This window comes from Pocillopora damicornis, chromosome 2 (assembly GCF_964200805.1).
Source record: "Pocillopora damicornis chromosome 2, jaPocDami1.2, whole genome shotgun sequence".
Classification (NCBI taxonomy): domain Eukaryota; kingdom Metazoa; phylum Cnidaria; class Anthozoa; order Scleractinia; family Pocilloporidae; genus Pocillopora; species Pocillopora damicornis.
The window spans coordinates 4,412,106-4,438,634 of record NC_142671.1 but is presented as its reverse complement, the minus strand read 5'-3'; the positions used below and the strand labels follow the sequence as shown (position 1 = coordinate 4,438,634).

At 37.6% G+C, this 26,529-nt stretch overlaps 1 protein-coding gene and 1 pseudogene across 2 annotated transcripts; both read right to left on the bottom strand.

Annotated features, from left to right (window-relative positions):
- Positions 1–11,373: 11,373 nt before the first annotated feature.
- On the bottom strand, positions 11,374–16,775 carry LOC113673507 (ryncolin-4). Its single transcript, XM_089197184.1, has 3 exons — positions 16,561–16,775; positions 16,053–16,420; positions 11,374–13,935 (listed from the first exon to the last, which is right to left on the bottom strand). Exons 1-3 carry the CDS (start codon positions 16,620–16,622, stop codon positions 13,673–13,675), a joined length of 693 nt encoding a protein of 230 aa, XP_089053310.1. The 5' UTR covers positions 16,623–16,775; the 3' UTR covers positions 11,374–13,672.
- Positions 16,776–17,759: 984 nt separating this feature from the next.
- On the bottom strand, positions 17,760–26,090 carry LOC149049613 (uncharacterized; annotated as a pseudogene). The gene is made up of 13 exons (XR_016184442.1): positions 25,969–26,090; positions 24,168–24,520; positions 23,901–24,065; positions 23,711–23,824; positions 23,100–23,222; positions 22,479–22,575; positions 21,438–21,656; positions 20,486–20,862; positions 20,078–20,245; positions 19,390–19,500; positions 19,031–19,147; positions 18,590–18,665; positions 17,760–17,957 (listed from the first exon to the last, which is right to left on the bottom strand). The product of XR_016184442.1 is annotated as an uncharacterized LOC149049613 (transcript).
- Positions 26,091–26,529: the final 439 nt, after the last annotated feature.

Here is a 26,529-nt window from a genome sequence, read left to right as displayed (position 1 = left end):
TAAACGAAAGGAAACGAAATAACTTGAAGAATACGAACACTATGCAATATTATTTGAGCGATGAACCGGCGTAAGAGTTTTTAGGCGATGAATGCCAGAGTCAATGGTTAACCGAAACGTGATCTGTTGAATTCAAAACTGAAGCTAGTATCAAACGACGGTTGGAAAAAAAAAAAGTTTGAATTTTTCCTGGGTCTTAGCGTAAGAGAAAACCCAGATAGGACACGATTTACCTTCTCTTCCTTCGCGGATCCTTTGCAGTTTGCTTCTCTTTGTTGATGACCTCTTTCAGAAGCGACTTTGTATTTCCTTCTCGCGTTGCTCTTCGCTAGAAACTTGCCTTTTTACTTATGCTCTTTATTGTTCTCCTTCGTGTTCTTCTCGCTGTATTATGCCTATTTTGGCGTCCTTTGTAACTTTCTTGCGCGATTTCCTGGACTCACTTTATGCCGTTTACTTGTTGCTTTCTTTGGTAGCTCTGTCTCTTTATATGCAGCCTATTTTCAATTAAAACCCTCTCTACGAACTTGAATTATAACAACTTCCTCCGGTTGACAAAGCTTAAACTCTGTCGGTATTGTTGTCTTACGAGTTGTTTAGAAATTGCAAAATACTGAGAATTACTGTTCAACTACATCCTGACCAGTTCGATTTCCCGCTCAAAACGCGGGTGGCAAATTTCATCTACTAGCTCACGTGAAGCCCTCGTGCAATGTGCCCGCAGTACGCTACACTGCAGCTCGACGTTCGAGTATGCGCACTTTATCGTCATCTGACGGTGTCTCTTGGCGTACACTGATGGGGTATCCAAGTTACGCTCGCAATCGCGCCTGCGCATTATCTTCTCCCTCGCCCTTCCATTACGTAATGGCTAATATAGTGCCCGTGGTACAGTTGGCCGCGCATGCTAAAAGTAGCACCTTGTACGGTTGTACGGTCGTACAACCAAATTTTTTCGGCTTGATGGGTTACTACTATTTCGTTTAGTTATGGGGCTACGCTCTGCGAGCTCCGCTATTACTTTTTACTTCTAAGACTTGAATAAGACACGACCACATCAGCTAGACTGTAATCTGTCGTGGATAAATAAATACCTTCATTTTTGGATAAATAAATACCTTCATCATTCATTCGAAGGCACGCCGAATATGAGGTGATGAAGGGCCGTAACACTCTAATAAGGAAACGTAAGGTGGGGGCTCAATCTGGCGACCACCTGGACAACTAACTTCACAACATTATGTAGGCTCCGGGAATATGTATGCATAGATAATTTGGTTTTGTTAACTGAGTTGATAATGTAAATGACCACTGTAAAAAGTCACTTAAGCTCCGTTAAAAAAGGCGAGATAGATAATGATAGTTTCAGCCGTTTGAACGAGCGGGTGTTAGTGAACCATGGTGTTTTTCTACCCTTAGAGCACACCATGTTTGTGTACAATAACGCGATCTCATAAAATGATTTTGTCGACTATCATTAACTCTCATAAACCGTTTTAATGCAAACATGATGGCCAATGGGCATAGAATGAAATATGGACTGAATCGTGAGACCCCTGGACCACTGGACTATTTTTTGGACTATTTTTTGGACTATTTTTTGGAACATTTTTCGGACCCTTTTTGGACTATTTTTCGGACCATTTGATCCGGAGGGCAGGCAGACCATTAGTAATTAGGAAGGGGTGGGACACATTCTATCAGTACCCAGGGAGGGGTGGTAGGCAGACTGTTGTTACTGAGGGAGGGGTGGAGGACGAAATATTAGAACGCACGGAGGGGTGGGAGGTTGATGTATTAGTAACTGCTATTGATTAATGAAGTTTTTACTAGATCGTATAAATTATTTTGAGCGGTTTTTCGACTCATTATTTTTATGTCAAATTTTTTTGCGCTGGGCCGTAGCGTTTCTTTAATGTTTTGTCATTCGAGTGTCAAACTGGCACCTAAATACTAAGCTATGATTGTTATTGAAAATATCACCGATTCCAGTTTTCGATCCTCCACTGTTGAGTCATATGTGTGTCTTTTAAGTCGACGTGCTCTAGTGCTGGGTTTGCAAAATGTCTTACCGTTTCGTTTCGTAAAAGCATCGCACTCTTTCTTTTCGTAAGGTTAATTCTCTTTGCTTTTCTACACAAATGGAGGCCCCACCAAGTGGTGTTCTACGCAGCTGCCTTTTGCCAGCAACTACATGATAGTTGATGATAGCCAATGATAGTACTCGATAGTTTGTAGTCAAACGCGAGTGATTCATGACCGTTTGAACTGGGCTTTGGTGTCTTTCCTATAGTTGAGTTTCGATGGTTGTCAGCCGTCGTTTACAGAACTAAAGCTACTATTCGGAGGTATTAAAAACGGTATTAATTGAGTCTACATACCTCGTTAAGTCTCAAATAATGCTTTTAAGAGTCTTCCTAAATGTAATATGCTAAATCTCACGCTCAGCATTGGCGAGAGTCCGTGGGAATACCCGGAGAACTACAGACACAGGCCACGGTCATAAACAAAAATATGACGAGCACGCAGCGAAAACAAGCTCCAGAGACTAGAGAAAAATAAAAGGACCTTGAACTGATTACAGGAAAGTTGTTTTCTGATAATTCGGGCAATGTGTTTGAAGTGGAATACTCGGCCCTCGACCGAGAGCAAGCTTAAAGCGGACGGCCCTCAACCGCGACACTTCCGTCTCTTGGAAGCCTCTTTTAACACAAATGTTTTAAATGATATGTGGCCTAGATTTGAAAATTTCTCATAAAAATAAAGCATTTGCGATTATTTGAACTCTAACTCACGCGTGCAAAGTGAGGGGAATTCGTCGACACGTAGCAACCCGGACCTATGATAAGCTGAATTTGCCATCTGCGGGAATTGCGTTCCGAGGATGCTAGAGCAAAGGTTGCGTTATTCTACTGCGAAACGATGTCGTAAAAAGAAATTTCTCGGGTTATCAGTGCCCTTGCGAGTTGTCAAGATCAGTTCAAATCTGTTACACGTATCATATCAAAAAAGTAACTATCATTATAAATCTCTAGGATGATTTGTCATCGGGGTCCTCAATCTGTTCTGTGCTATGTTAGAGATCCACATAATGTCGATATTTTCATTTATTTCTTGTATAGAGCCGAACGTATCTTATCTCTTTTATTAGTTATGTTTGGTTGATTATTTTGACAGATAACTTGTCGGTTGAACCCAGCGCCTTCTTTAGGGTCAACAAAAAATCCATTCGATTTCTATCAATAAATAGGATGAGGCGCCGGTTAAATGCAATCAGACAAATTGTCTTGGGCATTCCTTTTGATCATGTGGGCGAGTCTCTCAAAAGCTATCCTTTTCCAAAGATCTGAACCGTCAGAAATTTTCTCACGGCCCCAATGTGATTAAGTAGTATAAGTTGTCCTGATTTAGATCAGCAGTAAACTATATTCTCGTTGAGTAGGGAGCTCCGCTATCTTTAAAACAAGGAACAGGGAATGGGGGAATGCGCAATGGGCAGTGGGCAATGGGGAATCTTTAAAAGTGGAGAATCCTTAAAAGCAGGAATCTCTAAAATGGGAATCTTTAAAAGCAGGAATATTTAAAATGGGGAAAGAGGAATGACTAAAACGTTCTAAAAGGTTGTTCGTCGATACTTAACTACACAGATGATATCGATTCAGAGCATTTCATTAAGTTCTACCAATCTTTTATTCGGTAAGTCTCGTTGGAAATTCAAGATTTCCCAACACCAACGTAATGACGATAATCAAATGAGAGAAAAGTATGTGACAAGTCTAATATGGTCATCCCTCACCAAAAATAGATAGAAATCATAGAATATCTGACGTGCAAATGAGTTAAAGAAAACTTACGATTTGTAATCAATAAACGCGACAGGAGCATTGAGTTACAATCTGTTAGGGGTAGTAAGTGCCGATAACGTCCTTATTGCATCATGGGAACACATGATGAAATGAAAAAAATGTTCTGGAAAGTTCCACTCTTATGTTTCGAAAATTCAATGCTATGCTTGTTGGATTATAAAACCAATATACCAAAGATGTTCCAACAGTGCTTGCCCGGAATTCGAAGGACAATCAAGGTAAGTACCCGGCTCACATGCGACAATTGATTATAAATTTCAGCCCTCTCCACACCAATCATGAATCCAACCTTATAGAGCTGACAAAAAATATAACCTCTACACCAGCACTAAGTTGTTTTTCTTTTCGCATTAGTGACTCGTCAGTTATATGTCAGGTTCGTATGTTGTTTCTTAGTCTGTGGTATGAGATCTAAAAAAGAATCAATGAAAATGGAGGCATGCTAAATTTTTCGAAATGGCATATGCAGTATATTTATAGCCGAGTGAGACCTCTCTCCTGAGTAAAAACGAGATTACTGAGAAAATCGGCGCCGAAGCTAATTACAAACTGACAAGGCCGTCAAAACCTGTCCAAAAAAACATTGAGTTTATTGACTTTATTTAGGATCACTTCATAGTCAGCTAGCTATTTATCATAATAGATGCAGTAATTATTATAGGAGCGCTGGATTTTTTTCCCCATTTTGTCTAGGTCTTTGACTAAATTCTGGTGAGCTCTTGGGCAGCAAAGCTGAACCAACTAGAATAGGCGAGACGCACCAAAAAATATAGAACTTCTCTGCCGCCACGAGAAAACTGATGAAAGCACGAGGCCGCAGACCGAGTGCTTTAATTTTTTTTGAGTGTTTGAAAACCTTATGCACGAGTTTTTGAGATAGCGTCTCGGTCGCACCACAGGAATAGAAGAAAATGGAAATATTCACGAATTTTTCACACGTTCTCGGCAAGTTTGTTGTATTAATATTCAAATTAAGAAACCAGTTCACCAGTCTTTGAAGCTTTATTTCACTCAAGGGTTTGATATTATATGAAAGTCATGGATAGCGCGATATTCCAGGGTTTTACTGGGGTTTCAAACCACAAGCATGTGACGAAATTGGTGTGATTTGGTTGGATGATCACCATATGAATTATTAATGAATGTGAGAAAGCTTAATTCTTAAGACATGTGATTAAAGATTGACTCAGATAAACCATTAACAGTTCGCATCAAAAACAATCGCTAAATTGAGCTTGTCCTTTTGGGAACTTGCTGCCAAGGGTCTAACACTAGCAACCAGAAAAATCATTACTTGAAATTGACCGAAAAGGCAGTAAAAAAAACTTTTGCAATTTACCTGCATAATATTCTTGAAGCACCGAATAAATATAATGAACTCACTTTAACCAAGTAAGCTCACCATAATCATGTCAGAATAGAGCGTTTTCCTGTATTAAGCAGACATTCTTCATTTCAGGCCATTTCAGCAAGACTCGCAGGTACTTGTTAACGTGTTATAATGGGACTTAATTCTGAAGCTTTTCTGGTGGTCCTCATACTCATGAGTGGTCTGATAAATCTCCTTGGACCCACGGGCATGAACTGAAACTCTAAACAGACAATTAAGTAGCGGAAGTATTATTGGTTTTGCTAGGACAAGTATTTCATCTTTTCGAGTTAAGAATGGCCGCTGAGATTTCCACAAGTCCACCAAGGCAAGAACTTTCTGTAGGTACAGCGGTTAACCTGACTTGTATGGCGCAGCCCAGGAATATTGACGCAGGGTATTACGATAAATGGACCGAGTATATTCAGTGGTACGATTCACAGGACAAGCCAGCTGGACACAGATGTGTACAGGGTATACAAATAGTGTTAAAACACAGATGTACGTTAATGTCGAAAAATCTGACGGAAGAGCAACTCGGTAGCTACACGTGTGAAGCAGGAAATGGTTATCGTGCACATTGCAGAGGAAAATCAGTCGAAATTCGTCCGCAAGGTATGCAACAAGAAGGTGAAATTGAAAAGAACGCTTGAGTGATGACTGGCTCTGTGAAAAAAGGGACACAAGAAAAACAACCCTATCAGCTTTCCATCATATTATGTTGTTGGAGTTTGAGCCTCCCCTCTAGGAGGGTCGTGAGCGCTATGTTACGGTTTCGTGAAAGTCTGTAAACCTTCCCCCTCGTAAAGTCTCTTATGACTCGTCTCGACTCGTGTAATCTAGAGGTTAGAGGTATTTATTTTTTACATTTGGAAATAATTAGTCTCTACAAAAGATGATAATGATTCATCCTAAAAGCTTTATCTGAGCTTTTTCCCGTAAAAAGTGTCATAAAGGAAGAGGACACGTGGATCATTCAATCATTTGCAAAGATATTTTTATGAGTTGAAATAATTTTCTTCCTCATAAAAAATTTCCTTCCACGTCACAAAACTAAAAGAAGGGGAAGGCAAAGGACTTGAAAAGCAAATTAAATGATGATGAGATGCACAAATTTTGAACATTTTTCCTATGCATAAGCAAGAAACAACTGCTGATCTGTCTCTAAGTGCACTTAAAAATCCAAATAGCGAAGGCAGGTTTCCAGCCTTTTCATTCCCTTAGGCCAGTCAAGGCTTTTCTTCCTTGCTTCTTTTTATTTTCAAAGGTGTTTTTGAACATATAGCCTTTATAGCAACAATAATTGCATCATTTTTATTCCTCAGACCCCCAGCCTATGCAAAGTGTGGAAGATCCAACGAACCAAAGCACTGTAAACGAATTTACGGTAAATTTTACCTACACTGAACCAAAGATTGTCTCAAGCCAAACATCTCATGTGTGAAGGACAATGATCCGTATAATGCACTATCCAATCAAAGGGCCAAGGATCGGTGGGACCTAGGAATTGTTATCGGGTCTGATTTAACTTTGAATTGTATTACCACTGGTCATCCCCCTGGTCGTCCTCCGTCCGATATAAGGTGGACCAAGCAAAACGATTCACATGATGTCCAATACAGTTTCAGGGCAAAGATCACCCGAGTTCGACGAGACCAAACCATTTACCCCAACTTTTTATAGAAAAAGTCAAGAAGGAAGATGAGGGAAAATATCAGTGCGTTGCAGGTAACATAGCTGGGGAAAAGGCATTCATCGAGGTCACCTTACATCTGTATGATTTAGGTCATTAAATGATGGATTTAGCTTTTAGGTGGCACATAGGTCACTATCTTACTTTCTTAGCAGTAGGTGCTTACTTAAAAATAATCTCTCGACACAAACATATTGCTCACCAGTGAGGATAAAGATTAAACATTCTTAAAGTTTTAACCAAACATACCTGAATAAAAAGGATAGAGTAATTACAGAAACAATAGGTGCAATCGTGACAGCCATCGTTGATTCAAAGTTACTTCGTTTCAGTATTAAGCACTTCTAGAGTCTGGCTTAATCATCTTCATTGTGTCCGAGGGCGTCAGTGAACTTCCTGTATAAACGCGTGTACATTCGTCCTTGAAAGACGTTCAACTTGGTGATTTAAAAGAGCTACAAGGAAACGTTCAACAAACTGAAAGACACACGAAAATCTTCATTTTGCTCCTTAAGTAAGTTATTCCTCTTCGTTCTCCACAGTATTCACGTCGTGGTTTACTGTGATGCCTGTCCTCAAAAAACAAAAACAAAAAAAAGGCAACTACCTGTACTTTGAAAGGAACGTGAACCATTTTAAAAGAAACGGTTTCCTTGATTTTCGTTTACCTGAAGCGACTTTTAAAATTCCCTCAAAAGAACATTTTTTAGAGTACATAGCTATGTAAACAAAGATGTTTATCATTTTTCAGATCCAAGATCTGATTCACGCACTCTGACCAAAAGGACTCGTTTGCAAATTTTCAGCTGCAGCTGACTGTGATCACTTTCGTGGTATCTGAATTTTTATTTGCAATTGGAGCATTTTTATGGGATCGGCGTCTTGTGAAGGTATCGGTATATCTGAAAGCTCTTTCTCGTCAAGAACGAGTTTGATGTTCGAGCTCCTGAAATCTATCAGCTATCAAAGAATGGTGACACATAATAAAGAAACAATTTTTACTTTCTTGATATATCATATGCCTTGTACCTATTTAAAAATTCTACCAATAATTTCGCTGAGTTTTATTTATCTAGTTATTTTGTTACTTTTTACCTCTCACAGATTAGCAAGTCGATATCCATGAGTCTCCTCCGAAAGCCAGAGAGGCGTGGGGCAACCTTAAAGAGTACCTTGATTGTGACAACCCACTGAATAAGAGCAACCGTCACTATTTCTTCACCAACCGACAGAGTAACCAAGCTAATTATTTCTTACAACGTACAGAGTGTTATGATTACAACCAAATTAGAGCGAACAACGGACAGAGTATCCAAGCTAATTATTTCTTACAGCAGACAGAGTATTATGATTACAACCGACCGAATAAGAGCAAACAACGGACAGAGTAACTAAGCCAATTATTTCTTACAACAACGGAGTACTGTATGATTACAACTGACGGAATAAGGGAATAGTAACTTCTTACTAACCGAGCGCGAGGGCCGCATTAAGGAATATTGGTTATAGGTTAGTAAGTAGTTTGTTAGCTTTCGTGACCAAAATTACAAGGCTTATGACCGTTTCCGTGGAAACGGTCCGTGCGGAAAAATACTGACCATGTAATAACCAGTTAGAGGGCTCAGGTTATCTCAGCCATATAATAAAACGAGTTACTAGCATGCCTACTGTAACAACTATTTTTACAGCTGACTGAAAAACGTGCGTACAGCTGACAATTCAAGTGACCGAAAAAGTCCCCGTTACAAACCAGGTAATATTTCAATAACGTCAAGTTGCGGAGCGATAATTGTTTACGACACAATCTGACCGAGTGATGTTCACAGTCGACCGAACAAGTGTAAACAAGTGACTGAGTTATATCTACAAAAGGAGCGTAAAAGAGTTATTAAAAATGAAGGATCTCTTGGTACGTCAAGCGTCGATTTTACCTAGACTGGAAGTAAACGACGGCACCCCTTGAAATCTCATTGGTCCATTTTGCAACTTGTGACTACCATGAAAAACAAGTCCAGCCGGATTCTTACGGGGTCTGCCTCAAAGACATCCCACATTATTATCAGCGAAAGGAAGAAAATAAAGGGGAGAACATTTAGTCTTTAGTAACAACCATGATAACAGCGACGTCATACTGTATTTTGCAAAGTTATTTAAAAAAATGGCCAATGATATCAGGATTTGACACTCAATCACTGTAGACTTCTTCCCTTACAACCTTTTTGCGAAATTTTTTTTTTTTTTTACCGTAATGCAGGGATGGCTTCGAAACATTTTGGAAGCGTCTGGGTGCCAAAGATACTTGTCGACTAAATGATGAAACATTCTGGCTATGACAAGCTCGGTCATTAAATATTGATCAAGCTCACGCTCCGGTTCCTCTTCTAGAATATTCGGCGAAAATCATGCCCGGTCCTATGTGGAAGTGAAACACGCGAATCAACAAGCCAGGCATTATAATTGATTTTTTTTTTTTAAGAAAATAAAAGTACGATTTTTTTTTTAGCGGGAGAAAATATCGCGGTTTTTGTTAGGCTGTTTTGTTGTTTAAATGTTCCGGAAATCGACCACCGTCATCAGCACCACTTGACATTTCCCTCTAAATTATTAAATAATTCCAAACTATTGTAAGTTAATTTAGACCTTTTTATAACTTTAATTGAATTCCATGCGCCTCAAGGGTTTTAAATCACTTCCGTTCTGCAGTCAGGTCAAATTAATTTGGCCCCGCACGACGGTAACAAGACATTGATAAATCTCACAATTTTGTCTGAAATCTGCGCTCGATTCTGCACAACTTTTCTTTTGATCTAAAAATGGCTACAAAAGCCAATAAGTAGCAGGGTCTTCGATCAAGAATACCTTTACTTTCTCTTCTTGATCTTTTGTATTAAGTGTAAATTCTTCACCTTGCGTGGGTAGCACTTTAATGAACTAAATAGTCCATTAAGAAAATATTTTTACTCATGTGTTTAAAGATAATGTCAACAACAAAGTAATAGTGACGCATTTCTTGCATATTTATGAATTATATGTCTTACTTATGTGTCGAGAAATGACTAGGGAAAAAAACCCAAGCTGTAGGAAGTGTTATCATAGAACGAAATATGGAGCAATTGACCACTGGATTTGACCATACAAATCTTTCATGACAAGGAAATCAACAACAATCCTAATGAGTTTCCTAACTTAAATTGTAACTTTGCTTTGGCGGGCAAGTGAGACGTTACGGAGGTATTATTATCCTTGTGTATTATTTTGTCAGGAATAAATAACATTTTTTAGCTCAAGTCATCCAAACTTCCGTCTGCCGAGAATTGTCCTCGGACAATCACAATCATAATCTCAACCGTTCAGTCGTGGTATCAGATAAACGATGTAGCTGATTAGGTATCTTTCTGGCAATTGGATAAATATTTAGCTATTAAAAAGATTTAACACCCACGTTAAGTAGAAATGTGGAAAGGTCAACATCGCAAATTTCGTGGCGGCGGCTTTTTCATCTTTGTCAAACTATAAGTGATGACAAAGATTATAAACTGAGATAACTTTATCTCCATGACACACTTTATAATATCCGGCCTAAGCGCATCGCCCACGGTAAGGTGTGTAGTCCATCCAGAGAATTCTGAATAATCTTTCACTGAGTTTTGATGTTGATTTTTCGTACACCAACCCTTTGTGCAAAAAAATAGCTTTTGCAGCAATGGCCTAAATATCTAATCAATCCCAATGTAAATAGTCTCTTGAATTCGATATTTCAAAGCAGTTTCAACATTCCTTGCCCGGATTACACGCGGCAATGCATCATAACTTTCATCTCTCTCCACACTAACCATGAATTCGACTTTACAGAGCTGACACAAATCTTACCTCTAATCCAACCCTAAGTTATTCGTTTTCTTTTCCGCTTTGGTAATTTGTCAGTTCTTTTATGGTTCGTAGTTTATTTTTCAGTCTGTGGTCTGTATTTTTGTTTTTTTTTTCTTTTTATTATTCCTCCTAAGGCGAAATTATAAAAAGGCTCGGGGTCAAAAGGAGCACATCGACCGCCTAGATTCCGTCGATAAAACAAACTGTCGCATAGATAAAAATATGATAAATCTTCGCTCTCATCGATAACGCATTGTTTTTTGGTGATAATTAGCGTGAAGCTTTGGTCGGTTTGTCCCAAATGTAGTTAAGTACGACGATAGAATAATAACTTCACAATGAGCAGCAGTCATTATATCGTTGTTATTAGATCAGCGGTGATTTGAATCCCGGTGCTGTGGTAAGAAAATTTATTCTTTGATCCTGGCCTCCTTTTACAGATATGAAAAGTGCCCCTAACCTCTAATTCTTTTCTCTACCGTTTAGAAAATTTTTTTAGTTTCTGATCACACTGATGACAAAATCGTACTCAGACAATTTTTCTTCGATTTTCTGTGAATTATCAAAATTCGGAAAATACGCCCCACACCAAGTTTAAGGGAGATTAGGTCAAGTTTGGTCTGTGATGTCAGCCGTGGAACTTGTGCAAGAGACGCTGAGAGTGCAAATAGACTTAGAAGTTATCTATATGCCATGATAAATGAATATCGTAGCTATCACTAATTGCAAGTCCAGCTTCAAACGCCTAACCTCATTATCTCTTCATTTAAAATTATTTCCACATTCACATTTCTTAGCCGCAACATATTCAAAAACAAGAGTGAACGACAAAGGACTCGACAAATAAATGCAACTCTATCCACATAGTATTCACATGACTACTTCGTTCTTTGTCTCTCAGCCTGGATACATGTCAGTAGCAATTTACTGTCAGTTCTATCCGGCAATGAACTCTCAAATGAAGTATGAACTGACACTTAGCAGGTTGAGGAATTCGAAGGACTGGAATAATGCTTACTAAAAACCGCACTTTCACAAGAAGTTCCTAGCATTTAATTATCACCTTTGACCTTAAAAAGCATCAGTTTTCAAGGGAACATTCACACTCACAATTTCTCTCTTTAGGCACAGAAGATTGCGATTGATCTCGAATCATTGTAGATCGATCACACGTGGATATTTTCATAAACTGTTCATTTCTGTGCGTCTGCTACCCAACACTGTTATTATGCCACATATCATTTCCAAAAGCTTTTTTGTTGTTGGTTCTTTCACTGATTGCGGTCATTGATAAATGTCTTTACGGTGACTTCACAGTGGAAATTGTAAGTGCTCTTCATTTGAACTACGATGTTTACACATGATCTATATATTATCCTCTCGCCGGCCCTCATCAGCTACTGTATTGTACATTTATCAGTAAAGTAAACGCTTATCTGCAGGTATGTTAATCGGCTTTGTTCTTTACTGATTCTTCTAGTCCAGGAGACGCTCATTCTTCCACGATTGCTTTCGATATTCTGTCTTTATTTAAAAATCAGTTATCTATCAACCTAGTAGAATCATCTTATTTTAAACAGTACTTTTACATTACTCAGCAACCAAACAGTAATTTTACGTGTGTTAGTACATTATTACTCGTTCCAGTAAAACTCATAGAACTCTTATCTCTTGCAGGAGACCCGTGAGATCTGGTCTAATGTACTCGTAATTGTGCTGACTTATAACAGTTGCTGGTTTGTTTAAATGATTTGTTTAATATCGGGGAATTAATTAAAGATCCTGAGATTCAAACAACCTTAAATTCATCCCGAAGCCTTATTACGTGTTATTTTGGTTATCAAGTCCACATTTTGTAATAGGAAATACCATGAGAGTATTCCTAATTGGACGTAAGAGTATTTCTTAATTATTAAGAATATTAAACACCTAGAAATGATTACTTGAATTTGTTTTCTCTGTCCAGTCATCATCTATCATTATCTTTTATCTGGGTGTTGATCATACTACAAAAAACTCTGATAAAATTTGATTTAAAGCCAATGCAGTGGAAGTTAACAAATTTAACGGTCTAATGAAAAGAATGGTTGCGAAAGCCGATCTTGACAACTCTTTCCTTACAAACCACAGTGCTCGAAAACGAATAATTCAAACATTAAATGATAAGGATATTTTCCTAGTCATACAATGCAGTTATCAGGAAACAAAAATGTACAGAGTATTAACAGTTGCAGTCATGTTTCACAAGAACGACAGAAAAGTATGCCAAGAATATTCAGTGGCTCGACTTCAATGGTTCAAACTAAAACACTCTCTTGTCGAAACAACAAAACAACAAAGTCCAACGCCGACAGCAGCAAAGCTCTTTCTGGGTACTGTGTTTACGGATGAAATTTTACCATCAATATCAATTCGTCCTCGTCTTCAATAGAATCACATAAAAAAACAAACTTCTAAACGAATAAAACGCATATTTGACTCTTCAGACGACGACGACAGTCCACTTTTGACATAGAAAGAGTCCGCTGCGTTGAAAAGCTGAGTGCTTATTTTTGTCTAGCTTTCCCTCCTTTTTATTCTGTATACTCTTGAATGAACACTACGAAAACTTAACTCGTTGTGATGAAATTGTTATTCTGTAAGGTTAGTTAATTCAATTCAGCATTTTACTAGGCTATTTCTAGCCTTGATTTAATTTGTAAGGCACTTTTTTGCGAGTTATTTAGAAAGCTTTCAAAACTACATGGATACTTGTAAAAGCGATTTAATAAATCGACATTTCCTTTTTGGAAATCTATATATCTAACCCTGTTTCTCTGTGTTCCATTTACAAATGAAAACAGAAAACGCTCCAAAGGAAAAAAATAGAAAGTTTTAAAATGAAACTGGTCTAATTTTCATCTCAGCTCTCTTGGCGGAGTAGTAATATCCCTTCCAGTGATTCCAATTGACTCCATCGGCATAAGATGAGTGCTTCCCATGATGATAAAGTCCATTCAGATTAGAATCATGGCAGCTCTGGTACCACCAGGCTCCTTTGAAGATCACAGCACAGTTACTAGACGAATCGTCGTTGTCCTGATCTTTGGTTGAAAAGGGACGGCCACGATGAGAAGAAAGAGAATCGCCGGCAGTTCCTGAAAAAGCCACCCAAAGAGCATTAGAAAGGTTCGATGATGTCTGAATTGCACAAGAAAAAGCGAATTTAGCATAATCAATATTAACTCCCTTTCTTACTTTCAAAGCGGGCCGGAATCCTAAATTCGTTCATTGGACAGGCTAGTTGAGTGAAGGCAACCGAAACAGTTGTTGCCTTGTGATAATGATGTATGATAACTATAATGATAAGAATCATACTAGTAATAATGATAATGATAGTAATAATGAAAATAATAACGACACTACTAATAACATCATTATAGTACTAATAATAATACATTACAAATCATTGATAATATAATACATGATATAATATAATACTTATTGACTTATATTGTGTAGTTATCAATATGAAATATTTAATTAATTGCGCATCACGATGTTAAAAGCTCGAGAAGAGTTAGATGAGGAAATGAGGTTTTAATAGGGTGAAAATGAGGTTTGATTGAGTGAAAATGACATAGCACCGGTTCATGATCAGAAAAATAGCAGTCTACTCGATATGTAGATCTTATAATCTGGTTACACTAGCGGGAGATGATTACATCCAGGTAAAAGAACACTTTATGCTCTTTCGATCCGGGTGTGACCATGAATATCGGTGGGGCTCACCGTTGTAAACAGAAATATTCCAGCAGATACAGAAATTAACTTGACTCACTATTGTTTGGTTCATTCACATATGTATTAAAGTCACTGATGAAAATCCGTTATTATTTACATAAATTACAATTTCTAGACACTTTAGTCACCAAACTCAGTGAAAAACGGTAGTCAAAGGGATAAATTATAATGGAAAGGAAAAAGTTTAAATCGTAATCTATCATCATCACAACTCAGCCAAGTCTCTGTAGCAGCAACTTGGTCAGCTTTACAGCCCCAAATATAATACTAAATGACCGCTGACGTGTTTCTGACAGAATGCGACTTTCTGTAGCCGTGACGGTCAGTAGCCGTGGCACGCCCTTTTTAACCTACTATACATATCACGCTGGACTTAATTAGGGTGATTCCTCAAATTATCAAATGTACATATATTTTTTAAACTCGCCTCAACTGTTCCTTAATATTGTTTGTTTCGAAAAATAAAATTAAATAGATAGATCAACATGCTTGTTTAAGGGATATGATGAGCCAAACTTTCCCCGTTTATGCCTGTAATGAGAGTAATCGCGCGCGTCATTTCATCGATTCACGATACACTTTGCAGAAGCTGGAAGCAAGGTCTTTTAAAATAGCAGTTAAAAAAAAACTTGATAAGTAGAAATTCTCGAAAATATGGAAAAATTCGATGTATAATTTGTGTAAAAATGACGTAATTTTCTTGCTCGAGGTCATGATTTGAATTCTCAGGTCACTGGCTTCGTAGATGGTTTAAGCTATATTTATTTCCCTTCGATGAATTTCTTTTCTTATTTCTCCAATAAGAAGGGGATGATTTGCCCACCAAAATTATGCAATAAAAATATGGTCTATTTAATTATTGAAAAACAATAAACACCGTGTTCTCTGAGTGCGCGCACGCTTATTCGCCTGATTACATGACTTAAATGCGCATCCCCAGGATTCACAGAGCAATACTTTGGAATCACCTTTACATTGAGGCCCACGATCTAGAATTTTTCTTATCAGTTTCAAGCTTATGACTCGCACAGGTCGTATTGCTTGTTATCGTATGTCGCTAATCTCTCGTTTTATTTGTTCTCTCAATAATACACTTAAGTTAATCTGAACTAACTTAATCTAAAAGGCAAAGGGTGCAATGAGTAAATTCAAATAAAATGGCCTTTTTAAAGCAATTGAAGTTTATTTGTAAGTTGGGGATGCAGTGCTGCGTAATTTGTGCTTTTTTTCGTCTAAATTTCGTTATTATTCGTCTCTGTTGGGTGCACTGCAGCCGCGAGCGATACTGAAGAAATCGGGCACAAGATAAACATGATATTTATGAAAAAAAGATATATGTACCCTACCATATTTTAAGCCACATTTAAAGAGAAAATATTTTTCGAACACGTTTAGTCTCACATGTTAAAGTCCACGACGAAGTACTTAAGCTTCTATCAATAACAAATGGTGGCGAACATTTTTCTCCTACCTGAGTAACTCCCAAGGCTAAGCGTGTACTTAGTCCTCTCACTGCTAACTGCAAACATGTTGTACTCAGCGTAAACAGTGCTGCCTGTGGTGTCCATCAAATCTACTCGGAGCTTGTTCTTTTTTTTTGTAAGGCGGTGAATCTTGTCCAGTCCCAGCCAAAACTCACCATTCAGATTACCAAAGCCGTTCTTGTAGTCGGTCCAGCCGCGGTAGAAACTTACCGATCCATCCATTCTCTTTTGAAAAACTGCCCACCCACCACCGGCTGTTGTTTGGTCACAGAATACATCAAAGGCACCAGAACCATCGGGGTCGATTGTATAAATACCGCTGGTTGTTTTACCAGATTTGTACAGCCCTGCGCAGCTAGCTGTTGAGTGAAAACCTAGAACATTAAACATTTGAAACTAGGGGATAAACAGGTCGAAAAGAAGTGTTCATTTTAAAGGCGAGTCTGTTCTGTATTGCATGTCACTCAATTCCATAAACTAAAGCCCCCCTGCGACACCTTCCTTTTCAATGTCCCTCTAAGGATCGAGAGTTCGGGAGGCGTTTTTTTTTTTTTCATTATTACCAGGTGGATAAAGAGTACGTTGACTCTTTGAGGTGATTTCTTACTTACTTGATCTGTTACAATTTATCTTTCCATCTCCTATGTATCCTGCTGAACATATGCAAGAGTAGGAACCAGGAGTATTGACACACTTAGCTTTTGCATGGCAGGGAAATGACCCTGAGCTGCATTCGTCTATATCTGTCTTAACGAAAAAAAAGGTTATTTTTTATGGTATATTTAATATTTAAAATAAATTTTAAATTAACGATGAAAAATATTAAAGACATGTCATGGCTAGACTCATGCCCTATTAGTTTAATGTTTTTGAACCGTCTCCTCGTGAGTCTGAACTTTATTCAATTTTTATCACAAAGCTACGAAAGCGAAATGGCATTTATTTTCAATTTTAAACCAAGACAAAATGGTGTGATAATTAATCCCAGTATTACAGATTTACAGTTTAATTTTTATTCAAGACCATAACATTGTTTCTTTTAAATGAAGGTTAATAATTTGACAAACCGGAACAATTTTTCACATCCAGACGAAAACCAACAGGACATCGACATGAGTAAAAACCGTCACTGTTCACACAAGAGGCGTTCAATGGACAATCGTTGGAGAAATCGTTACATTCATTATAGTTTGTTGACGAAAAGATAGAAATCAAGTTGTGTAATCTCCATGGTTTTACTGGACAAAATAAGTTGAGGGATTTTTTTTCTTTTTTTCCATTTTTTCCATGGAAATGCTCAAGGAAATCGACAATTCAGCGGCGGTCGATTATCTGACGCAGAAAAAAAGAGCTAAGATTTCGCGCAGTTTCTTTTTTGAAGGTAAAAAAAAAAGAATGTCTATCTTTATCAGTTACAAGGAGGGATGATATATATAGTAAAACATTTAGAAATGCTGTTCATTTTTCATCACTACTGCCAGATTCAATTTGGCCCCAAAATTATGTCTTACCTTTCTTACAAGTGAATCTGTGGCAGTCACTGCAATTAACATCGTTCCATTCGTATCGATGATCTTGAAGGAAACCAAGCGTATGAATACAGTCCTCATCGTGAAAGTTGTTTGGCTGGTGTTCCGCCTAGTAATGGAAGTCGTACGATGTTCCATCGCTCCATACAAATTTCCCTTCAGTTTTTATATCGGAGAGCCCCAGCCAAGAATGCTCCCCATCATGTAGACTTTGAACATAAACATTTTCTTCTTGACTGTGGATACTGGGAAGATTAGCCCCCAGGGCTGCGCATGTACCCTGGCTGTTGGTCCACGAATCACAAGAAGATACTTTTCTGTAGCAATATCCATTGAAATACTGCCAGTCCTCCTCGCAAACATCTTTTGAGATAAAGGGAGGAAAATTAATGGTTGAGAGTTAAAATTTTTATATTAGGATGTCGGCCTGATGTCCAAGAGTCTGATGGGCACGATTACTGTAATGGCCTCATTAATTAAGACTTTAAAATTATGTTATGAACCTATCTTAGCCGTCCTTCACAAATCGGTCATCAACATGAAATGAATATTGACGGCATGTTACTTCCCGCGTTTCTCTGAGAACGAGAATCGTGATGGAATTGTCTCGACACCTCTATCTGATATGATCCATGGCATATAACAGCCACAATAAAATCATCAAGGCTTCATTATTCTCCAGACACTCAAAACTGACAAGTGACAATTTTTCATCGACGCCTTTCTAAACGTTTTCGTTGCGATTGGGTTATGTTTGGTCAATAAAGTTTACCGCGGAGCGAGAAGAATGTCAAAAGTCGACTCCTGCACCTGTATCATTGCTATTAAACGTGTGAGCAGTTATTCATTTTGATTGTTTTTATAGATTAAAGCCCTAATGTATCCTGGTTTGGAATATCAAGGGCTTAAAACCTGTTGAGAACAGTAACGTAGCCAAGAATACCATTTAAATAGGGGTAGAAAATTCACTAGCCTGATAGTACTGCATAAGATACCAACAATGGATCGTAATGCTGGATGCTGGATGAACAGTTCCTTCACGCAAATGCGGAACCTGGAGGGGGTGATAAACTTGAAAAAAAAAAAAGACAAAATGTGAAAAAATTATGGCTGGAGAAAGTTGAGTTACTTTTCAAATGGTATTGAGTAGCAGCTAAATATGTCAAAGAGAATGTCCAAACATAAAATCGTACTTTCATAAAGGTAGCTGTAGTACGTGCTTGCGATTTTTCTCCCACTTTATCATGAAGATCATTGTAAGAGTGCTATTCTGTCAATTGATAGCCTCATCTGAAAATGGCATCGATTGACAATTTGCATTACTCTAACAGCCTCTATTCTTCCACGCTTGATACAGAATTATCTAGCTTCAAAGATTTTTGGATTGGTGAAATCGATTTTTCCTTAAAAAAGAATATGAAAGCCCTCTGGATTACCTCAATCCAACTCGCAATTCCATTGCACTCTGCGGCTGTCTTTCCTCCTTTGGTAGAATGTTTAGCTGTTACTAACACCGTTGGTGATTTTCTGTAGCTTCGCTTAAAACTCACATCCTATGGAATGAGATAAGGAATCTTATTACTGGAGCTTGACTCTGAAAAACTTAGTTGTCCCATTTCATGCAATATGTCTTGCATGATACATGATCCCAACAAGACAATGACAATTAATCAAGCTGCAAAAGTAATAAAGACTCTCGACACACCGAAACAAAAACAAGATGTACAAACAGAGAAGCATTTTACTAGTATGGCTAGCATGTATGATGTTCCAAATCACTCCGTGCTGAACTCACCTCACAGACGGCAAAATTGTAAATCTCAGATGGTGAAAGATTATTCTGAAAGTTTACATCACTGTGTTCTGAAAACAGTGGTCTATGAAGGGACTCTAACGCGAGACAGTTCTAAATAAAAAAAAAAACAATGCACGATTGATGCACATGATGGATAAGAGAATAGGGTAACTAAGGTGGCGGCAAGATTTCTCCATAATCCGATGGTTTACTTTGTGCAACTGCATACTTAATTAAATGTAGAGTTGCTTGATAAAAGAAAACAATGGCGAAAACAATAATTTACCTTTGGGAAAAGAGAGGAGGAAATAGAATCCCTGTCTTCCTCTGTTAGAAATACTCTGTTTAAGAACAGTAGGGAGTTAAATGGACTTCTCTCCCAAGCGGCTTTTAAATTTGTGATAAAGCGCGGTGCATATTTAAGTTTCAGAAAAGCCTTTACGTGTAGCTAATGCAATGATGGTCGTTAGTTTGATTCTATTTATTTGTGCTGAGGCCCTTGTGTTGAAAACTGCGTCGTGATCTCAACAAGACGTCGAGTTCTTTGCCAAGAGTGTGCCTCTAACAATTCTTAATTAAGAAATCTCTTGACCGTGATAATTATGTCTTTTCATCGTTATTCCTCTCACTGTAATTTCGATCCCTTGGAAGCAATGAAGGCTATATTCCTAAATGTAAAAACACTTACCACCGATATGTCGTCATGTACCCCTGCAAAATTCTGCAGCTCCCGAAGACAAATCTTGAAGGAATTTACGGAGACATCTTCCATCCACAAACTGGTGGCATCGTGTTTAAGGTGAGATCTGTGGTGCTCAGCTGTTGCAAAAATTGTCGGTGGCCGAGAATATTTTCCCTAAGAAATGTACAGGATACAACCAAAAATTTGGATGAAAGTAAGGAAGGGATTCGATAGCATTTCATAAAGCTAGTAGCCAACAAGTTTGGGCTCTTTTCGGGTGCTAAAGTATCGCTTACTGTTTCAGGAATTCGGGAATTTCTATATATTTTATATTTTATAATGTTTTTTAGCAGTTTTTCGAGAGACCAAATGAAATTCAAGTCTTTTTCTACTGAAGCATTAAAATAACTTTACCTTGGCAAAGGTGACCGTTTGACAGCTAGTCCCAGTCCACCATCTTGAGAACCGTTTCTCGCCTGCCACTCCCCCAGACGGTGCACCCTGATAAGCGACCCAATCAACCGTGGCAAAGCTATCCGAGGGGTAATCATTCCTACCAGCTCGAGTGACACAAGCTGTGAACTGAGTGTTGTTAACACTCTCAACCCAGGGTGTTGTGGCTTCATGTACCAAAGTGGAGTCACTGTAGTTCACATGATTAACAGTAAGCTGTATATAAATTTTCTGGTCAGGGTAAAATTTGAATGGCTTAAACTTGATGACTTCACAATGGTCTTCTGCCCAGGAAGGAACGTTTGGGAATTGATTCCTTCCTTTCTGAAGAGGGAAACCTAAAGTACAGAGTTGTTGTTAGAATAAGGAAGATAGAAATTTTGAGTTCACCGGTTAAAAAAAAAAAAAAATTATTTTGAGTCATGGTTCATATCACCATCGTAATATGTAGCTCTCTGGTAAAGCATCGAAATTCGCTGTCGGTGCCTCAACCATCGAGGGACAACTGAAAAGTTGTTAGTGAGTTGAGTCTTGTATTAGGATTATATCTTACAAAATTACACGGCATGGTAAATTTTGTCCAACGGCAATAATTTAGCAGACGAGTATACCATTTCCATAAAAATGTAAAAGTACAGCTATCTATCAGGATGGTTTTCTTAAGTGTGCTTAAGCCAGGGTAGTCTCTTCTCGAAAGGTCTGCGAGCAACGGCAGACGCGCAAATTATTCCCCTTGTTTGTTCACGATACATGTTTGCAACAAAGCAAGGTTTTTTCATTAAAGTGCGAAATACTTTTATCGAGCGTGAGACATTTAGGAAAAGAAATTTAGTTTCTATAAGGTTCTGAAATAAATGGCCTTAAAACAAACGCTAAAACAATTTAAAGACTTTAGATTTCATTAATAATGTACCTATACAGCTGCCAAGATGATACTTGGTATAATTCCCACGTATTTTACATATGTCTTGCTTAAGCAAGCACAAGTTGGTAAATGTGCGACCGTTAGATGCGCAGACCTGTTCTTCATATGACGGACAGCTGCTTTCACAAGCACAAGTAGATCGGTTTGGAGACAAGGCTACACAATGGCTGTGATACTTGCAACTTACATTTAAACAGGGATCGAGATCTGCAAGTGAAATATTTATTTGTTAAGAGTAAAAGCTGGATACAAAAACTTCAGGACATAACGGTACCGGTAGAGTTTACAGTAGACGGAAGATTGGAAACAGCTGATACAAATATTTTTAGCTCTCTTCCACCCCATATAATAATATTGATGATAGGGTTTATAGAACGATGACGATGATGATGGTAATTGTAATTATAATAATAATAATAATAATAATAATAATAATGTCACTAAATTTAAAAAGAGAACCCAACTCGCTAAGGCGGTCTTAAGTGGGTCTCGATGAAATGAGTAAATGCCTCAATAAAATCAATAAATGGTTAAGTTTGCTATTAACATCTTAAAATAGTACAACTTTTACAATCTGCAAACGATACAGTCTCAAGGTTAGAAATATTGCTAAAATAAAACTAAAATCTTCAAAGAAATGTTTCTTTTTTTACTTTGAAAAGAGACAAAACATTTCCTTTTTTCCAGCGCGTCAATCGAAAGGTTGTTAGTTCCAATCTTTTGCAGTTCTGGAAATGAATGTTTGAAATTTACTTGATACCTACAGAAAACTGAGGTACCAGAATTTAAGGTGTTACAGTATGAAGAATAATCGAAGATAATATGCACTTAATTTACATTAATTGGTTTCCTTAATATAATTGTGTAATTCTTGGAATTTTATGCCTATGAGCACCCACTCGATGAGAGTTTATTAATATTTTTCCCGATACCAAACCCCAATGACTTTTGCGATGGCTAACATCATCGAAATCAGCTAAATGTATTTTAGTTTGTAAATTTAATGATAATTATATCATAACATCTTACCTCCGATAACCAAATAATCAACGAGTACTTTGCTTCTCTGACCATCATATCCAGCACTATCCTTTATACACACTCGAAAATAAGAGGTAGTCACTTCCTTAAAAGAAAGAAAGGGAAAATATTGTTGTTAAAACATGAGGTCAAAGCATTTCCTCAAACCATTAAGTGGGGATAACTCAATGACTGTTGTCCTCCTTTAGCTTCACCAAAGAGGTTGGAAAATTGCAAGATAGTGGTCTTGTGTAACGTGCCTTATTATCAGAAGAGACCTACCACGTCACTTTCTGGGTTAATTCAGTTCAAAAAGAAAATCTTCATTTAAAGTTTTGTTGTAATTTTTGCCAATCTTCCTGACAATACATATTCAATTAGTTTTTGAAACTATTTAATTAGATTTTAACTTTTTTCCTGGCTGTCCCATGTACTTAGTAAAAACCCTCCAAAATTCATGTTAGAGCGGTTGACTAATTTTGTACTCTTGCCAAATTTTGGTTTCTGTTTTTTTTTTTTTTGACTAATTTCTGTCTTTGGCTGTACCCAAATTGTTTTGGTCTCACAAAATTTCTGGTTTCCATATTAGGTCTAATTATATAAATGTCTAGATATTTTTTAGCATCTCACCTCCAGCCAAGTGATTATGGGACCTTTCACGGAGCAATCGCTGTTTGCATTGTTATCACCACCATTAATGACAGTTGTAAGTAGCACAGGTGCAGAGTAAAATGGAATTGAAAAAGTGACATTCTGAAAAATGGAAGTTGCCAAAAATTATATATATTTCTATGCCTAATTCTTTTAAAGCTTGTTGCTTAACATTGTTCCATATAAAGACCGGTCAATGTTGCCCACCTCCATCTCTCGAAGAATGTTCATCATTGGAATTAAATGATGAAGCCCCCCCCCCCCCCCCCCGTTGCTGAAGGTTTGTACTATTGGAGGATTTATTTTGGAATATGTTGGGGGGGGGGGGACTCATTCCGTAAGGTCTTAAAACCTTTTAAAAGTTTGCCATTATCTTCATAATTTTATAATAAGGGGTAGAGCTTCTAAATTTGGTATATTTCTATTTTTCTCCGTTTGGAGTTAGATGACCATGTATAACCTTCGCACATATTGAAAAATTTCCGATAATTACGCTTGTGCTCTCAGCTCCTGATTTATCTAGCAGAGATGCTTTCGATTATTTTCTATGTGATGAAGTTGATGGCAGGTTAATATGGGGTAATTCATACCTTACAGAATGCGTAACTGTCTCTTGTAGATGGTACCTCGTTTTCGGAAAAACTTACAGCTGAGGACTCCTTTGCCTCCCAGGATAGTGGGTAATGTTCGTAGGCCATCCAATTCTGCAAAAAGAAGAATAAATATCATAGACTTCTTGACGGTGTGATAACTGTTTTGTAATTGCTATGTTCAACATACCACTAAAAGTTTATCGTGAAGGCCGTCGAATGTCGTCGATTCCTGTAAACAAACTTCAAAATGATTCGTGGAGACGTTCGCAATCCAAATATTCATGGCGTCCTGAACTTGGTTTAGAGTTCCATGCTGTACTGTCACGTAAATTTTGGGTATCGATGTAAACGGCTTATTTAAAAGAAATAAAAAAGAAAAATAGATGAGTGAACAAAGATAAAAAACTAGACTAGATTATGAACTCAGCGACTGTCATGCTTTAAGTATTCATACCTGAGTGAATTTAACCCGATTGCATTGTGATCCAGTTGTGAAAAGACTAAAAATAGCATGGCCATGAGATACTCCCGTTTGTGATCCTTGGAATGCAAACCAATCAATCATAGTGCTGTTACTCTCTAAGTTTTTGCCACTTTGTACGAGACAGGCCTTGAAACGGCTCGTTGTAACATCTTCGATCCAAATGAAAGCTATATCATGGATCCCTGATGATTTATTTCCATGATTAATTGAAGCAAATACTCTGACGGGAGTTCCATCTCCTGAGAATTTGCTGCTGAATGACACGTACTGGCAAGTTAGATCACCATTTCTCACCTGCATGTCAATCTTACCCCTCTGAACACCTAAAATGGCGGAAAGAGAATTTTATTTTTAATCAGAATTAGCAAAAATGCGAGTGCTGTGTTGAAGGGATTACACTTAAGATAGAGGGCTCCAAAAAAAAATCCAATCATTACGTCTAAACACTGAAATGGGGAAAATGTGAGAGTTGAAAACTCTGTATTTTTTCAATTATTAAGCAAGACCCTTGACTAGGTCTAACCTAGATTAGTATCTCAAATTTTGTTTGTGGCGAGGCTTTGGAACGTGACTCAATCTATCTTCAGAAAACTGATCTATGAAAGGGTGATGGAAAGCAAGTTTGCCCGTTGTTTGTTTTCTCTGTAAATTAATTTTTTTAATTCGTTTTCTCCGATTTCACTGAAAGCAAATTAATATAAGACAAAACCACAAAAGTCAATCAATTACGAAAGTCAACGATATTTTTTTTCTAGATTACGCTAAAACTGCAATGGGGTCTTGCGCTCGACTGAAGCAGTTCTTGTTGTTGTTATTGGTTTTTTTTTCATCGGAAATATGAGTAAAATAAGAGTATGTTAGGAGTGCTGTAATTAGCACACCACACATCTCACACAACTGAAGTCGGTTCTTGCACTCTATAAAGCAGCTGTTTTGTTTTGCTTTGTTTTGTTGTTGTTGTTGTTTTTTATATCGGTAATATTAGTAAAACGTGAGAATATTACGGGTGCAGTGACTAGCACACCACACATCTCATCTCATCTCTAAAACGAAATAAAGGTCAATAAGCCATGAGATAAGAGAGTTACTTTAAAACAAGAAAAATACACGAAACAATGGATGTCAGAAGATTGGAGAGTTAACCTCGAATACAAGAAGCATCATTGGAGTGTAACAGGTATGTGACCTGCTGCGGAAAATTTTCTGTTCTCACTCTCCAGACCTGTTCAAAAACGAGTTGGATGTTACAAGGCAGTCGATCATGAATAAAACGAGTACAGAACCAATCAAGTGTGAACTATAAAGGAAACGTGTATTTTTTGACTTTTTTTCTTTATTTTTCAGAAGCATTATTTCGTTTGAATAAAGCTTGCTTATGGTAAGGGATAATCTTGACAAGACTAAAACTGATTTTGGACATATTTCTCTGGGAATCCGAGTCCTTTGACGCTTATTAATATCTTTCGTTGTATAGCCAGGTCTCAGCTTAATAAAACGTCTCAGCATTAGCGACGCCAATTGAATTGCATACACGCCCCATCCCCTAAATTTGGGGGTGGTGGGGCGCGCATTTTAGTTATTCTCCAAAAAACGTAATCAGTATTGAAGCAAACGCAGATCATGAGAGCTTAAAAAATACATCAAGCAATCATATTGGTACTGATAGAAAAGTCCGATGTAAAATTTGTTAACTGATAGTCAGTGAGGGTAGTTTGAGAGACTTTTCGATAGGAATCGTTTGAACAAATCGAATATTGAAAATTAAAAATACCTTTGGTGACGCTGTTTTGCATCAAGCAAACCAAAAGCGCCAGAAGAAATCCTTTTTCTATGAAGGAGATCATGAATTTATGATTAAGAGGGAAATGGTACTGCAACTCCAACAGCCAAGATGAGATTGATTTCAAAGCTGCCAAACAAGTGCGGTTTTAAAGGCTTTGTGAGATCATTCCACGACGGTGTCAATTACAAATAAACAGAGAATTACAATCAACTTATGTAGTTTGTTGCCTTATAAAATATTATTCTAATCCAAAGGAGGAATGGACCACAACTTTAAGTAAGCTGCGTTAATTGATTCTTACAGAGAAAACAAAGGTACACAATAGTATATTTTTGTTTTGTTTTTGTTTCCCTAAGTAATGAACACATGGATAAATGTAGTTAGCCTGGTGTTTGTACGAAAAACAAATTCTTAGCAGCTCGCCTAGCTCTTAAGGCAGCGCTACCCCTACAGTTTTACCCCAAAATGAAACAATTTTATATTAGGAAAAATGCTCCGAAACATTCTCTGACAACCTAACAAAGGCTTTCCGCCAGATTTCGTCCCTTT